At 39.4% G+C, this 16,988-nt stretch overlaps 1 protein-coding gene across 1 annotated transcript; it reads right to left on the bottom strand.

The window, feature by feature from the left end:
• Positions 1-901: 901 nt before the first annotated feature.
• Positions 902-16,981, bottom strand: CCNL1 (cyclin L1). Its single transcript, XM_005286980.5, has 11 exons — positions 16,360-16,981; positions 15,930-16,004; positions 15,543-15,652; positions 8,455-8,575; positions 7,962-8,026; positions 6,311-6,410; positions 6,065-6,169; positions 5,618-5,759; positions 3,006-3,117; positions 2,773-2,871; positions 902-1,689 (listed from the first exon to the last, which is right to left on the bottom strand). Exons 1-11 carry the CDS (start codon positions 16,618-16,620, stop codon positions 1,341-1,343), a joined length of 1,539 nt encoding a protein of 512 aa, XP_005287037.2. The 5' UTR covers positions 16,621-16,981; the 3' UTR covers positions 902-1,340.
• Between the last annotated feature and the right edge of the window lie 7 nt (positions 16,982-16,988).

Here is a 16,988-nt window from a genome sequence, read left to right as displayed (position 1 = left end):
TATCAGTTAAATTTTAACCCCACCCCCAACAATTAGACTGGCATTCAGACAAACCAAGATGAAGTGACTAGGTTCTCTATTGTTGATTGTGATCATGTAGTTCTTTTGTGAAAATCAGTGTGGTTTAATATTTGTGACTTGTTTTGTAGCAGTCTTAAAGTGAAAATATTTTCAAAAATACTGCCTAGCACTGCCCTTCTAAATCAAGACAACTATTTTATGTCAGTGGCTCCCAAACCTTTCACGAAGGCAACCCTCATCAACTGCGTTGTGTTTTTGGGGACCCACCAAATCTATAGATATAACTTTAAACCGCAATACTATATTAACTCAGCCCCCCGTTCTCCCCCCCCCTCCTTCCTAACCAAACCCCAAAACGACCTGCTGGGCTCCCCCTAAGCCTCCCTGCTCTTGTTCTCCTAGCCCTGCCTGCCCCTTTCTCTCTCTACAGCCAGTCTGCAATTGCTAGCAGGCTGTTGACTGCACTCGCTGGCTCTGGCCACTTCTGGTGTACTCCTGCCACTGCCTGAATCCTGCTCCCCTGACCCAGTGGAAGTGAGAGTTTGGGGGCTGCGCTTCCAAGGCACATGTGGGGCAGGCTCAAGGCATAACATGAGCATCACTCTCCTAACCCAACACCCATTTTAAAAAATCCTAAATCATGGCAACACATCCGGAACCTTCCCCTGACCAACTGGTGAGTTGGGACCCACCCTATGGGAAACAAGATACTACTCCAACAGCACAGGCAGTAAAAAGATTCAGTAGTATCTACAAGCTCTGTGTTTAAATATTTCAAATCTTATTTGAGGTATCAACAGTGGAGGTGATAATTCAGTCTAACAAAGCAGTTTGTTCCGAATTAGCTTTGGTAATAATTAGAACAATTTAATTCAACAGATCAGTAAAAAACAGCGCTATATTTTATTTCTTGTAAAAATCTTTATACACATGCAGACTAAAACCAGTGTAAGAAAGTATTCACCATTGTTTAGACAAATAACTATACTTAAATATAAGCGTCTGCAATTGGCCTGTATAAAAATAAGGTACCTTTTTTAAACAGAAATATGTTCTCCAGTTCTGATATTGATAAACAATACACAACTCTAATACGTACAATTTAACCTGATCATTATTTTCAATCGTTTGATACTGCTAAGGTATTTTATGTGCAAAAATTTAACATAGTTCTTCCAAAGAAAAATGTCCTACATGTTTTAGAAAATTAGACGTTGGACTTTAAATAAATCAATTCCTAATCAGTTTCTTCTCCAATCTCACAGTCCATACACTGTATTATATACAGATTTAACTAAAATCAGGTACAGGCCCAAAACTTAACGTCTGTGTCTGCTATGTCCTGAACGACTGCTGCTATGGTGCTTGCCTTTATGAGATCTCTCAAAAGAGCGGGATCTTTCACGCCTGTCCCTGTGATGTCCCCGTTCATGCCTGTGTTTCTTGGCAGCCTCGGCGTGATCCCTGGATTTACTCTGAGAACGCGAGCGAGATTTTTTCCTTTTGTGACCATGTCTATTTGCACTCTTCAACTCATCCCTGTTGTGCTTGGCTTTTAGGTGTGGAGATCCATGATTATGATGTCTGTGAGGACTGCCACTGTGACTGCGGGACCTGCTTCTTGACCTTGAGCTGTATGTTCCTGATAGACTCCTCCTATTATTGTAACTTACAAAAAAAAAGTTAAAATTAGGAAGTTTACATCTTTGTATGCTGTGAAAATAAAACTTATACAACTGCCTCAATTTTAAACAGAAGGTTTGAAAAAAGTCTAGAATGCAATAAGCATCCATCAAGTACAGGGCACAAGGATCCTATTGTTAGACAAAGTACTTTAACAAGTGTGTTCCAAACTTTTGAAAGCTGAGCTTCCCCCCTCATCAAGAGCAAAGCAACTCCACCCCACTCAGTGATATTGAAAGCTCAACATAAGCAACCACTCAAGCGTAGATTGTAGTTCTTTCTATGCTTACTCTTTTTTACATGCTGTGGGCAGTGAAGTGTTAATAGTGACATATCAAATAAGTTGGATCATAGATTTGAGATCGTTCACATCCCTGAGTTATCATTTAAGGCTCTTTACAAACTCCAGCAGACACTGCATTGGTTAAAAACACTGATACAGGGTTTTCTTTGCAACAATAGCTAAAGACTTGTACATGTGTTCAACTCCTAGCAGTTCAAATGATAAATAGGTATCCACAGAACAAGATCTGGTCTCCAAAGCTATACATTTAAATGGCTAAAACATTTCCACACATGTTCCTTAATATGGATCTTATATACACTTCAGATATTTGGGGAGAAGGTTACAACATGCATTGAAAATTTCAAAATTTGGTCACATAGATTCAATTTCTTATAGCACTTTCAGACGTACAACTACTCCTACCGTTTTAAGGGAAGTGCTTAAGAAAATTCTCATATTTAAAATGGAAAACTTAGGTGCAAGTGATGATTTTCAAACAAAAACCGTAAGAGGACCTTACTCTCTGCCATAGTTGAGTTTTAGTATTATAGTTGATTTATCTTAAGAACGTATGGATATTCTTATACCACTGATTTTCATCCACTACCATGTGTATTTGAATATCTACTGGATACCAGTACAACTGTGTGATACTATAATAGTTTACTAACAGCAAATCCCTCTAACTATTTTAAGACCATCTACGATATGGAATGCCATTTTGAATTATTCTCTTAAAACAAGTCAGTCATTTAGTAATCAAAAAGTACTATTTTACTTACTGTCTCCTAGGAGTATGAGATCTAGACCGTGACTTTGTTCTTGACCTTGATCTACTAGCACTTCTGCTGCTCCTACTTCTCTTGCTTTCTTTTCTCATGCTTAAATTAAAAAGAAAATTTGAAAATTTACACTTAACAAAAGCAAATTTATTTTCACAAAACTAGATGGCAAAGACTTATTTGAAAGTGCCTGACTTAAGTTTGACTGGCTTAAAAAGCCAGATTTTTCCTACCCATTGTAAGGGCTCTCTGAAGCTAGTTGCCTTTCTTCTGGTTCTTTTTTAATAGTTTTGGCATTCACAGATACTGGCGTTTTCTCCTCAGTTTTCATTTCTCTTGGGGAAGCTAAGAACGAGAGCAAATAATTCAAGGTTAAGATGTTATACACTAGTGGTAGAATCTGCCATGAAGGAACAGGATTTTTTGGTATATTTTATGCAAGTGTTAACTTTATATAAGCACGAACTTAAAAACTTTTAATGCTGACTGCTGCTTTCCTCTTTCCATTTAGTAGCTACTCCTGTAAGTGAAAATACTACAATAAAGACACCAGTAAAATCTTTTATTTAAGTAGCCTGTAAATCATACGATGGCAAGTACACTGTCTAATGCGTTTTTTCTTTAAAGATGTATTTATCCTTTTGTCCAACGTACATGTAATAGGCACAAATTAGGAAACAAGATGAAGTATGTCTCTCCATCAAGAGTAATACCCTGCTCTAACCCGCTCCCCTCACACATACTTTGTAGAACCATGGAAAAATAGATAGCCCTTGCACCTTGTCCTGAAGTCAGAATTAGGCTGTTGGAACAAAATTCTGAGAACAGAAGCCAGTTCTAGTTGGCCTCATTGAGAGCTGCAGACAAGGTGTTCTTGCTTAGTTAAGATATGAAACTTATCTTACTACAGTAAAAGCTTTGTTGTCTGGCATGGGTTTAGTCAAAAATTCTGGTTAACAAAGAGTTATACTTACCAATGGAGGGAGGGAGTCTGGGTGCGGGAGGGGGCTCAGGGCTGGGACATGGGAAGGGGTGTGGGGCACAGGCTCTGGGAGGGAGTTTGGGTGTGGAAGGGGCTCAGGGCTGGGGAGGAGGCACAGGAAGGATTGCAGGGTGCTGAATCCAGGCAGCACTCACCTTGGGTGGCCGCCCACAAGTGGCAATATGTCCCTGCTGCTCCTAGGTGGAGGTGTGGTCAGGTGGCTCTGCATGCTGCCGCTGCCTGCAGGTGTTCCCCCCCACCTCCCAGCTCCATTGGCCATGATTGGCTAGCGCTCAGGGAGGGGGCAGTGCACAGAACCCCATGGCCATTCCTCCACCTAGGAGCAGCCAGCACATGTTACTGCTTCCGGGGAGCCCCACAGAGCCAGGCAGGGAGCCTGCCAGTCCTGCGCCAACCATACTTTTAATTTGTATTGGGAGATCTCAGAAATGTCAGTTTCTAGAACTTTCTGGTTGGTAAAGTGCTGGATAACACAGGTTTTACTGTACTAGCTTGAGCACGTAAGCTCATGGAACCACGCAATCAGGTCATTAACCACGAGCAAAACATTTAGGGTTTCATTTCAAAACCAATGCCATGAATTGTACCACGTACTGGATGTTATTTGAGAGGAAGATTTTATCTTATGCCTCGACTAACCAACGGCAGAATTACCATTACAAATTGAGTTGCTGGCTTGTTCTGAACGCCCTCAAATCCCATTTTCACTCAGCTTTGAGGGAGCTAGCCATACATAAAATTATCCCCTCACCCTCCCTTTAGGAGTCCATAAGGGACTTTTACATGCACTACTTCAAAGAACTTTCAAAGTTCAACCAAATTGCAAGTTCTCAAGGAATAGCTACTTTGAAAGATACAAAACAAAATAAAGATTTAGTTTCTATACATTTGCTCTAGTCTTCAGATAATGTACTGTAATAATTTATTGTGTGTTTGTACATTGCCTAGTATAATCATGCCCAATCTAGCTGTGGCCTTTAAGTGTTACTGGAATTTAAATGTTAAAAATACAATTGAAAGATGTATTGGCAAAAAGTCGAGACTTGTATGTTCTAAACTGACAGGATCCTTTTAAAGTTCTTTACAGCATAATTTTAATTATTGGCTGGTCTGTTAAATGTATACCAAAAGCTATGTTCTATGCACTGTGGCTATTCTATATTATTGCCAAGACAGCACTGCTACTGGAGCTTCCATTTCTAGATTTCTGAATTGTTCACATTCACAGCTTTGAATTGCAGTGGTCCTACTGTACCTTGATGAATAAACACATATTGAAAGGTGTTTTAAAACAATTTTTAGAAATACCTAGCACAAGGAAAATAATGAGCAGGCACATCTGTTAAAAGAGGAATTGAGTTGTGTCATGTGACTAGATTTCAAGTTAACAGTGTCACTTTAAATAGTCTATTGCATTTCAGAAACACTGGCATATGAAAATCCCACTTACTCACACAAGCCATACTTACAAGCTTTCAATATTTATTATGTACTTCCACAGTAAAGCTACTGTGATGCATATGCTGAATGTGTACCATTAAGTGGCATTAACCAAGTAGTATGACATAATGAGCATTTAATCGATACTGCAATTTTCCTTCAATATCACATTATTGCAGATTGCCAATAATGGGTCCCAATGAAAATCCAGTAACCAAAAGTAATTAAAATGTTATCCTCTAGCTTTAACCATATGAAAAGTTTTACATAATTTCACAACTCTCAATGGAGAATGAGAAATTTTACATCTCATTCCTTCTACTGCATCAAAGTATAGAATCAGAAGAGATTCATTATATATAGACATCTTCCTACAGGACTGTTCCTCGCATTGTAACTTACATGGTTTGGAAGCAGGAGAAAAGCCACCCAGTGTTGAGAGAGCTGGAGTACCATCTGGGTTTAATCCTTTTGCTTTAAGTTTAGCTTCCTGTAATGCCATTTTTCTCTTTTCTACTTCTTTATCCAGCAACTCATAATTAGGCTGTTTAAGAAAGGAATATGCACTGTCAAGATTTTTAGGACCAAGATTACTCTAATCAATATACCACACCTATTATTGTATCTGACACCCATGCATTAAGCAACAACATATCTAACCTGGGTTATATGTGATTCACTTTCTCATGCTCTTCCCCAAGGAGGGAATGGTGAATACAGGGGAGCTTTTTTCTGGTAGATTTTTAATTGTACGTGTTTACATATGTGTTCCAACTCCAACATATACACCCTACTTGGCAATGCTAACTTTATCTTCATTTAAGTTAGTCGATTCTAAAAACAAGCTACCTTTTTCCTAGTATAAAGCTTCAGAGTTGTTATACATATCTCCTGAATTTCATCTTCTGTGGTGCCAAAGAGTAGAAACCAATGAGGACGGGTAGGCAGTGGAATCTAAGAGACAGAATTAAGCCTTAATATCTAAAGATCAAAGAAATCTGACCTTTAGTATCATTACAGAGGTTTTCCGGGAACAAAAACAGTTACTAATAATGAATATGCCAATCCCAAGCAATTAAACACAAACACACTTACCTGAAGAGCTCTAGCAGCAAGATAAATACAAGCACATGCTATTGTCTCTGGTTGAAAACGAACGAACACATTAGTTCGAAGACTGTCATTCATGTAATTCCTAAAAAAAAAATTTAATTACAAGTTTGTCTCATGTTCACTTATCACTTTCAGTTTAAAGAAACAAAACTGGAGACTCAATCTACTTTATTATTTTTTCTTTAACTTACATATACTTATTGCCTTTTTTTAGACTGTAGTTTTAAAGGGTTTAACATTTTGAATTTGTTGCTTACTTTTGTAACATCAAAATATGCACCATTGTCACTGCTCTGAAGTCCCAATGCAAGAACTACTTCTCACTTAGAAACAGAACTCTCTGAATATCACCAAATGAGGGATTTTTGCAAATTTTATGGTTAAAATTCATTTTTTCCCCAAATACTTTAGGATATTCTATGAAGTGTCCATCAAACTAAACTTTACAAATCTATAAAGTCTAACGAATAGTTTGTCCAGTTAGATGATCAGCCAAGCATGTTTTTCTGTAGGTGTTTACTGTCACTTAAGCAATGAAAGCCCTCTACCCAAGAGGTAAATCCTTTTTTGTCTGAAACTCAAGTGTTTAAGAACTGATATACTTTTATATCCACTACCATTATGAGGTAGCTAAACATATGACCAATAAAGTCTGTTAAATGTTCCACATAATACACCAGCTCTGCTTCAACTTTATTTATTCTATTTTGGAAGCAGATAACCATCTTAGTTGCTTGCCCTGTGTCAACCATTTAACCTCGTGTTGGATAAAGTTAAAAATAACTGCATCTTTCAATAATCATTGGGACTGGTTACTAAAATTGCATAGTTAACTTCACACTTACTAAATTATAGCACTTTTCTTCTACCAAGAAAGTACTGCCAAGTATTGTTATGCCAATAATGACTTTTGAACTTCAGGGACAGCTCTAAAAATTTATAACATGTGAATTACAGAAGTTAACAGCACAACCAATCACCAGTGATTTATATAAACTGGTGCCCAACGTTCAGTTTCTAAATACTGATAAGAAAGTATGAGCATGCTGTATTCACTTTAAGTAACTTCATAATCCAAGCTTAATTAAGTCAGCTGAATCCATATTGGTTGAAAGTAGTCAATCCAAAATGTGTCCATGGGTCCTTTGGATACACTAAAGTAAGTAGGTAGGCAACACATATACATTTAGAAACATGTTGAACAGTTACTTCTAGAAGCAAATATACAAATCCTTTTGACACCCGGACAGAACTAGAAGATGCTGCCAGATGGATATGGACCACTTCAGTGAATCTCGGATGAGAGCTTGCACTGGATTGACTGGAGAGAAGGGCAGCCAATCAGGCCATCCCCAGGTGAGCTGTGGTGCAGAGGGCAGAGTTCTATGACTTACCATCATGGACTACCCTTTAATTAAAGAGTAGAAAAAAGAACAAAGTTAAATTGAGTTCTCCATTAAAGTAAGTTAATCAAACCATGAAAATAGTAAGCAGAAACAAGCATTAAATGTATTGTGAAATGTGTATATTTTAATCTAGAACTTACAGCTCAATGCTTTGCATATGGGACATCAAGCTTGTTATTTCTGCTACTATTTTCCTGGCTAGGAAAGATGGAAAAGAATGAACTTACCAGGCTGTCTGAACGAGGGTTTGATTACGTTCACATTCTAAGACTTGTAAATACATAACAATGATCTGCGGGATAAGAGAAAAAACTCAACTTTAACACACAAAGAAAAGCGAAAGATGCATGTTTTTAACACAAGAAACAATTGCCTTATATTTTTACGTGGTGGTGTTCTACTTCAATCCCACAGCAAAGGCTGTAAACCCATACACATCTAGTTCTTCTTGTCCATTGACACATATCCCCAATTTTACAACCTTTACATGACTGTCACCTCTGCCATAGTGTAGGCAAGTGACTTCTACCAAGGCAACCACAAACTACTAATCGGCCAAATGTTTCCGCTGTGTGGACAATTAACTCCAGTTACCTATAGAGGGATGTGGGAGAGAGACCCCGGGTCACTTCCAAACCTGCATTTCTTCTATTACAGCTCACAGAGATGCTGTCAAGGCAGCTCAATACTTGAAAGCATGTATTTCATTTGACCACTCACCTTATGTGGATGCTTGACATGAACACAAAATCCCAACTCCTTCAGTACCCTCCTTTCTGCTTTGATTACTTGATTTTTGGTGTTTATGTAGTTCTGATCAAGTATCAAGGGGCTTGGAGTCCTATAGTTTGTAAGAAATAAAATCAAAACTGTTTTGCACATCCAGAATAGTTGCATCTCTGTTTTCCCTTCCAACCAACTAATGGCAACAGAAACCTGTTTTAAACTCCTGCAAGCAAGTTTAAGCATTAATCTTGTGCTGTCCAAGTTTAAGCTAGTTTAGTTTCAACCTGTAATTCCTGTAGCGTATCTCTGATTATAGCGAAACTAAGACTGCCATCTTGCTAACATTAGTCCTGTTACTGACTGTGCAAGCTGCCTTCCAGTCTCAAAACTAAAATAATGTGATTTACAATTTATAATGCAAATTTCAGATACCTACAATGCCAACATTTGAAAGTGAGCAATGAAGATAATCTGAATACACTAACTATTACCTCTAGCAAAAGGCTTGTTTAACTATTTAAGTGCTGTATCAGCTATTATTAAGTTTAATTTAAGCAAGTTAATGTTTTATTGTACTGGAATTGCCTATGCATAGGACAAAAGGGAAGAGTCCATATCAAAATTTGAAAGAAAGCAAGTGTACCAAGATCAGATTTAAAAAGAGTAAACAGAATTTCCAAGGGAGCTTCAAAAGAGACCACCAGTGACCTCTGAGCAAAGAGGACTCCGAAAATTACACATTGCGGTGCATCCTTTTACACAAAGCAGGACACCCCCTGGAATACTGAGCTATTAGAAAAACTAAAGCCTGCAGTTCAGTACATCAAACATTTGCAAGGTAAGAACTCTCAAACAGAAAGATACACAAACCTGGTATGTCATGCAATTTCCAATGTCTCCACCCACAGTCCTGCAATATATTGTATTCAGGTAATTAAAAGGGTAAAGTCTCCAAAAACAACCCACAACGGCACTAATTACTGCACAGTATAGCAATCAAGCAACATATCCTATTTTGTTTATTCCTCCCTTTTTCTAGGCTTTTGCTTCCTAATTCATTTTTGTCTACATTTTTTCTTTATACTGTTGATTTAGCTTACAAGGTCTTAGAGCAGGGACCTGTCTTATATGCCTGTAAAGTACACAGCATATTTTGGGCGTTATACAAGTCAAAGGATAACAGTTTATCCCCTCAGCAACTAATTATACATCAAAAAAGTGAATCAAATTGCATTATTTAATTTATCTCCAGCATTCCCAGCAAAACTTTTCTACATTATGATTTGACTGCAAAGATGCAATATCCATCAGTACAGGAAGACTGCAGATGCAACTCAGCATAATAAATATAACATGTGGTACTTATAACACCTCTTTCAGAGGCCACCACAGTCTGCAACTCACTTCTTCCAGCTGGACCACTGAGGGAAGTAATTAGTGGTCTAGTTCCCCCTGCTGGCAGAATGGGGTCCAATATATTGCAAGATGAACTTTGGAATGCCTTTGATGTTTGGATTAACTGTATGACCTGGGAGCACTCTAAATTACTAATTCCATGACAGCTCAAAATTTGTCATTAAACTGCATTTTACTGATGTATATAACTACAAGAATCTCAAAGAACGTCTATTCAAAAACTGTTATATCCCTCAAACTGAGTCTACTTTGCTAATAAGACATTACATTGTTTAAAGGGGTATTTTTTGTCTTGGTCAAGTTATAGTTAAGGTCCATATATATATATATAAACAAAATAGTAAATTAATAATAAATATTGACCACCCCTGCTGCACTAAAGCATAGTCACCCACGTTTTAAGCAAGAATAACTAGTTTATGAATCATTGTTCAACTGAGGAAAAAAGTCAACAAATGTTTGGTTTTTTAAAGTGAAGCTGAATCAGTAGTATCTCAATTCTGTATAGTTGTCACATGTTTAAGATCATCATCATGTACCTAAGGTAAAATGCAGCAAGTTACCAAGTCTGGAAACAAACTCATTCGAATCTTCTATGGGGAAAGAAATACCTGGGGACAGGTGATTATCCCATCAATCTTATTAAATCTGTGACAATGACTTGTCTAATAAGTACAGACTATATGCAGCTTATTCCACTTCACATACTGCAAAGATTACAACCCCACTTATCAAAATATCTCCTCTTACTTTTAGGAGGGGATCATTGCTAAAGGAGGAATTTTTGAACAACTATTAGGTCAGCAGGGATTCAATACTTTTAGTGTCTCATGATGAGTTTTAAGATATGCTGAGACTTATCTTAAATGCTTAGGGTGGGATTTTAGATATATTGCTTAGGTTAGAATACTAAAGGCAGGCTTATTCTGAAGCCTAGCTAAAGCATTTCAGAGACAGTATTAACTTGGATGTTATATTTTATTTATGAGTTTAACAACCAAAATATTAGCAAAACCATTATGTTTCAAGGCAAAAAACTTGATAGTTTAGCTGTATCTATTCAACTCCTCTTCTTGTTAGTAGTATGCTACTTTGTGATAAGTGACAGAGAAACATCTCACCGAACACTTAAGTCCACAAGTCAGGACCCAGTCTGACCATTTTTATAGGCCTACTATAGATGTTTGTGACAGCAGTTCATATACAATGGTTATTTCCTACCTTCCATTAATATAGGCTTTTGCAAAGACGAATTCTCGAACTACATAAGAAACTCCAACATGTTATGAAGACCTACAATGCTATCCAGACCTATAACCACCAGAAAGATTAGAAAATAGAATTATAAAGTACTCCATATTTGTAGTCTGATTTTCAGAGGGGCTGAGTACTTAAAATTCCTCCTTTACTTGAGCAGTAGGACCTCAGCACCAAAATGATAGGGAAGGGACGATAATCAAGCCATTAAAGGATGTCTGTTTTACTCAGTTACCCAGACATGCACCATGTTCATCAGGGACATCAGTTTTATGGTACTACAATCCTAACAAAGAGTCCAGAGAAAGAACTTACGTTCATAGCATCTAGATAGCATTAAAAGAAATGGAAAACTCATGATGTGCAATTTTGGATTTATCTACTTTATCACAAATATGATTCTGCATAAAAGGCAGTCAATTGTGCCCTACTGGTGACAGAAATTAAGTCTTCAATTTTTAAGCTAACAAAGAATAATTACACATGCGTCTGACGAAGTGGGTATTCACCCACGAAAGCTTATGCTCCAATACATCTGTTAGTCTTAAAGGTGCCACAGGACTCTGTTGCTTTTTAAAGAATTAGGAATTTACACCATTCTTAAGATGGCATGTTAGTTCTAGAACTTCTTAATTTGCACCTATCTCCTAGTAAGAGGAAAGAAAAAGTTGCCACTGCTTCTTCCTGCAAATGTCCTCTGTCATAAGGATTTTCATTGTGCACAACACTCTGAATAGCCATTTTGCTGCTGGCCTGAAAGGGGGGGGGGGAAGGAAGGGGAGGAGAGAAGATCAAGCGCTGCAAGGACTATTGAGATGTCTACTCTACCTACGGATCAGAAGTGCACCCCAAAGCAGCTTTCAGATTCTCTTCCTGAACACTGCACCCAACAGTCTACCTTGCAATATCATCATTACAGTTAAAGTGCCAAGTTTCACTAGAAAGGAAATATGTACGCAGAACATGGAGCTAGTGGCCATAACCTAGATAGCCTAACATTAAAGGTTAGTCACAAAATAATCTAAAACTATGACTAGTGAATCAGACCATAAAACTAGGACGTTTTGTAATATTAATAATTAAATGAACTGCCAAAAGTGCAGTCTTTTCTATCTTTTACCAATCCTAATTGGAATCACCACCTTTGATACTGATACTAGAACATTTTTTCTGTTTCCATTAGAAAGCAGATGGATAAGAAACAGAAGATGAAAGAAAAACCCTAACATTTGTAAACATTAAAAATACCTCACACCACAGATGTGATCCACTCAGATCGCTCATTGCCACTGAGAGAGCCTGAAATTTGTCACATTATTTAATGTGACAAAAGATGAAATAAGAGTTCTATTTTGTGTGATATTCTAACTGAAACACTGCAGGCGTCAAGATTTGCATATATTACAAGCCAGCGTCATGAAGTTATTTCACTGATGATGTAAAAATAAGAGTGGCTTCCTAAAAGCTTCCCTTAAATCAGTTCATAAGACTATAAAACTGATGTCAGAGGAGGAGTGGGTGTTATATATAATACAGTGGGCTATAACCCACATCAACTGCAACTTATGTTCCACATGCTAAACATGGCTCAACATATGCAGTCAAGTATGTTTTCAGATATTCCAAAAGAACAAGTTCTTAGTGTGCGGTTATGAAAAAAAAGGCTTTCAATTTAATACCACAGGCACTTATTCGTGCAACAAAAATGTTATGTATAATACTCCGTGGCATATTGTCACAATGAGAATACAACAGAAGCATTTATTTGTCAAAAAAATATCTTTAGCCCTGTGCCTACTACCTAGAAGTGAGCTACTTAGTTGACCAAAGGCTTTGTATGAGCTTCTGACTTGAGAATTCAGGCATCTGAGCCCCAATCATGCGAACACATGCACAGGTGAGGTAGTTAAAGTTTTTTGTTTTTTTAAGCACAAGACTGTGCGTATGCTAGGTCAGGGCCTTTTTTGTATTCTTGAACAACAACGTTTATATATCAAATCTCAACCGTAAGAGGCAAAAGTTAGAACTAGGAACCAGTAAGTGTCTAAAGAAGGATATAAAGAATGAGTATTTAATGCTTCAACAGAAATCAGAGTTTTAGTACTTTGCAGATTAACAGAAATTAAACTAAGGCAATATGAAAACTAAGTGTAACATAACTAGACTGTTTCAATTCTTCTTGTGTCACGATGTCAGTGAAAATTCTAAATAGAGCCTAAGTGTTATCTTCAAATAAAAAAAATATTAAATATACTAAAAACCTGGACAGCAAAGAAAAAAGCTTATAACAAGATACAGGAGTTTTCCAAATGGTTCACCAGCGGCCAACCTGTTAGTCCCCCGATTCCAGTGACCTATTCTCAGAGCACTGGCTTCTCCTTGGGGATTTTCGATACTTCACTCACTGTTGCCATGACGACAGCTTCATCTCTATGTACCACTCCACATCACCCAGGCTTTGGTAAATGTAGCTGGTCGCTGTATAGTCGGTTGCAAGGGAAAAAAGAGCTGAAGTTAATAACGTGTACAGTTTACGTATTAGTAAGCTTGTAAAAAGTACAGAAAAAATGTTTATATCCAGCTTGTTTTAGAAAAGCAAGCCTGAGTGTCTCACTTCGACATTAAGATTAATTTCATGCAGATTCATTTCTCAGAATCTTAAGGCAATGATACCCATTTCGATATAAGTGAATTAACAAATGGGTCAAGAAGTGATCTCTGGGCATGATGCATTGTAGACACCACTTAACATGCGTAAATGATATTCTGAATTGGAACAGGCTATCTGGAAAAAAATAAGTTTCTCTGATCCTTCCAACACCATATAAAAGTTAACTCATTCTTATTCTCATAGCACAAAAAAGCATTTTTATATCACCAATTAACCTTTAGTCTCTGGCTCAAAGATGAGACATTAAATGAACCAGTTTTAGTAATCAAATAAGAAGATTCCTTTGTTGTAATTATGGTAAATGGTAATCTTCAAGAGATTCCATGGAATCTCAACTGTAAATTTACAGAATTCTCCCAGTGCCAACAAGTGCAAGAAACCATTAGAGCCTCGTTTTAAAAACTAGGTTCCATTCAAATCAGACACAGATAGTCAATTTTTCTATTACTAAAACTGACTTTAAAGAGGTGAGCAAGTGGCAATAAAAGAAAGTTTAACAAACTGGCTAGATTTTGTGCATTGTAAGTACTGAATATGTAAAATAAATTCACCATAAATACAAAGTTCCCTAAACTTTTTCTATTCTGTTTCTTCAAAAAGTCAAGTTGTAGAATATATTTTTTTAAATTCCCCTTTCCACCTAGCAAGACAGAATACAAAAAAATAGTTTTATTTTTAACTAGTAGAAAAGAAAGTCCTTCAGAGCTTTAATTTACTGTATTCTGTATCTTTCAATGCAGTCAATACAACTAGATAGGTTTACTAGAGACAACACAGGTGAGGTAATACGACTGAAATGGCTTCATGAATATCTGCAAAAAGTCTGAGTTACTGTTTAAAAGCCAGGCTTAAATATTGCCTTCTTGTGAAATATTTATTGAGCATTCCTCCCCTTCAAACACATTCCCTGCACCTTCTTTAATCTAACAATGTAACCTTGCTTTACACTTAAAAAAAAACAAAAATTAAGCACTCAACTGAAAACGGCTCTACAAACTAAAAGCGGAATCACCACAGAACCACACACAGATCAGATAAATGAATACAAGTTTCAATTTTACTGATTTGAAAGTTCTCACTGTACCATTAAAGTACCACTCATGTTCTGTAATCACAGGTGCACTCAGCTTCCAAGATTCAATCCTACATTCCTTGCTGATGATGTGTCATTAAAGCGCCATACACTGTAGATCAAATCATACTTTCCACTGTCACTATTATACAGCTTTCTCACCACAAGTGCTGTTATGCTTATATACTTCAGTCTATTTTACTGTCTACAGTAGCCAAGTATAGAGAATATTCTAACAAGATATGTCACTAAGATACTACAGAATTATTTAAATTTTCACAAAGCACTTTTAGCAAAGTAGACCTACCCTAAAGATTAAAAAAAAAAATACAAAACAATCCGCCAGCTAACCAAACTTATACCTAAGACTTCCTTTCAGAAACTCAAAGACCCCCCCAATTCAATCAGGGACAGACTTTACATTGGAACCAATACTCAGACCTGCAGCTATATGAATCATGCTTTCAGAGCAATATATTTCTGCCTTTTCCAAATCATCAAAGTCACACTGATGGAGACCAGCTGCAAAAACGTTAATGTGTATGTAATAGCCAATTCTCAATTTTAGAGTGTTGGACTTAGCCTGGAAGATCAAACTGGTTTGATAAATCTGGCATATATTACAGTGATAGTGGGTGGATATACTGAAAATAGAGCTAATCTTACCTTTTTGCTCTTAACTGGCGCAAATGATGAAAGACATTTATCACATCTCTTATACGACGAGGTGCTTCTTCAATTTTGGAAGCGAGATTGATGCAGGCCATAGCAACAATCTGAAAAGAAGCCCATTTCCGTGAGACGGAGATTTGTAGGTCCCAGTGGACACGTTACACAATCAGATGGCGAAACCACCCCCTAAAGGCTGAAAAACGCAGCTTTACCGACACTACTTCCCTAAGGAAGTGCCGGGAGGGCCCGGGGCAGAGCTAGTGCCCCCCATGCAGATCGGACCAAGGAGCCCCACGAAGCTGGGGCTGGGCGAAAGCCTCAAGCAGCCCGCGCCCCACCCCGGGACAAGCGGGTACGCCGGCCGGCCGCGCCGGGACTCACCTCGAAGTTGTGCTTGACGAAGGACTTGGAGTAGAAGAAGCGGTGGAACAACACCTGCCCCGTCGCCATCGCCACCTGCGAACACAAACCCCCGGCCAGGGGGAGATGAGCCAGCTCAGTCGGCGGGAGCGGAGCCGGCTCAGCCATCTCCCCCGGAGAGCCGGCTCCAGCACTAGGCCGCCGCCATTTTGTGTCAAGCACCCGGCTGGCGCCCTCCCCCTCCCCCACTCCGACCTCCACACACACGCGCCCTCCCTGCAGCGCCTCCTCGCCACAATGGCGGCGCCACCCCTCGTCCCAAGCCGCGCGGTGACCTTCCGAGGCCAAGGCCTCCTCACCCCCCGAGCCGCGGCCTAAGGCCAAGGGGGCGCGCAGGGCCCCTCCCGCCGCCCAGCCCCGGGGGAGCGGGAGCTCTAGGCCCAACACTTACCTGTGGCAGGCGGAGGAGGATCCCGGCCGCCTGGATGAGCTCGCAGCCCAAGATGCGCAGGTCGGTCTCGCTGTGCAGGTCCAGGCCGTCCTGCATGGAAGGGGTGGGCGAGAGCCGCTCCTCGGGGATGAGCGAGTGGTCGATGGTGAGCGACACCTCCGAGTACAGCCGGTCCCCAATGAGGATGCCCGGGGCCGCTGGGGCCGGAGGAGGCGCGGCGGGAGCGGCAGCCGGAGAAGTGTGGGTCGCAGCAGAGGCCATGGTCGCTGAGCACAGAACCTACCGCACCCGGAGCCGGCCACGCAGAGAATAACCCGGCTTCTAGTGACGCAGTACACCGCGGCGCCTCCGCGCGCTGCGCACTGGGAAAAAAGAGTCCCGCCGCGCGTACAGCCTCAGCGCCGTGGTGACGCGCTCAGGAACGTAGTAGGGCCTTAATGTCCGCGGTGGGCGGGGCTATGGTACGGGGACGTTTCGCTGCTGGCCTGGGGGAAGCGGGTTAAGAATGAGAACGCGGGGCGCATAACTAGAGCACAACGCTGGGAGCCCGGACGCCTGGGTTCCATACCCAGCTCTGCCACAGACCCAGTGCCCCGGGGGTGTGCTTCAGTCTCCTCATTCTGTAAAAT

The sequence above is a fragment of the Chrysemys picta genome, chromosome 9 (assembly GCF_011386835.1).
Source record: "Chrysemys picta bellii isolate R12L10 chromosome 9, ASM1138683v2, whole genome shotgun sequence".
In the NCBI taxonomy this organism is placed as follows: Eukaryota; Metazoa; Chordata; order Testudines; family Emydidae; genus Chrysemys; species Chrysemys picta.
The sequence above is the reverse complement of the archived record's forward strand: the minus strand, read 5'-3'. Positions and strand labels throughout refer to the sequence as shown.

Coding starts and splice junctions, on each gene's coding strand:
- CCNL1 (XM_005286980.5), bottom strand. CDS start 16,620: ATGGCCTCTGCTGCGACCCACACTTCTCCGGCTGCCGCTCCCGCCGCG. Junction 8,027..8,454: donor ATGTCAAGCATCCACATAAG/GTGAGTGGTCAA, acceptor CTTATCCCGCAG/ATCATTGTTATGTATTTACA. Junction 6,411..7,961: donor ACCCTCGTTCAGACAGCCTG/GTAAGTTCATTC, acceptor TTTTTTTTTTAG/GAATTACATGAATGACAGTC.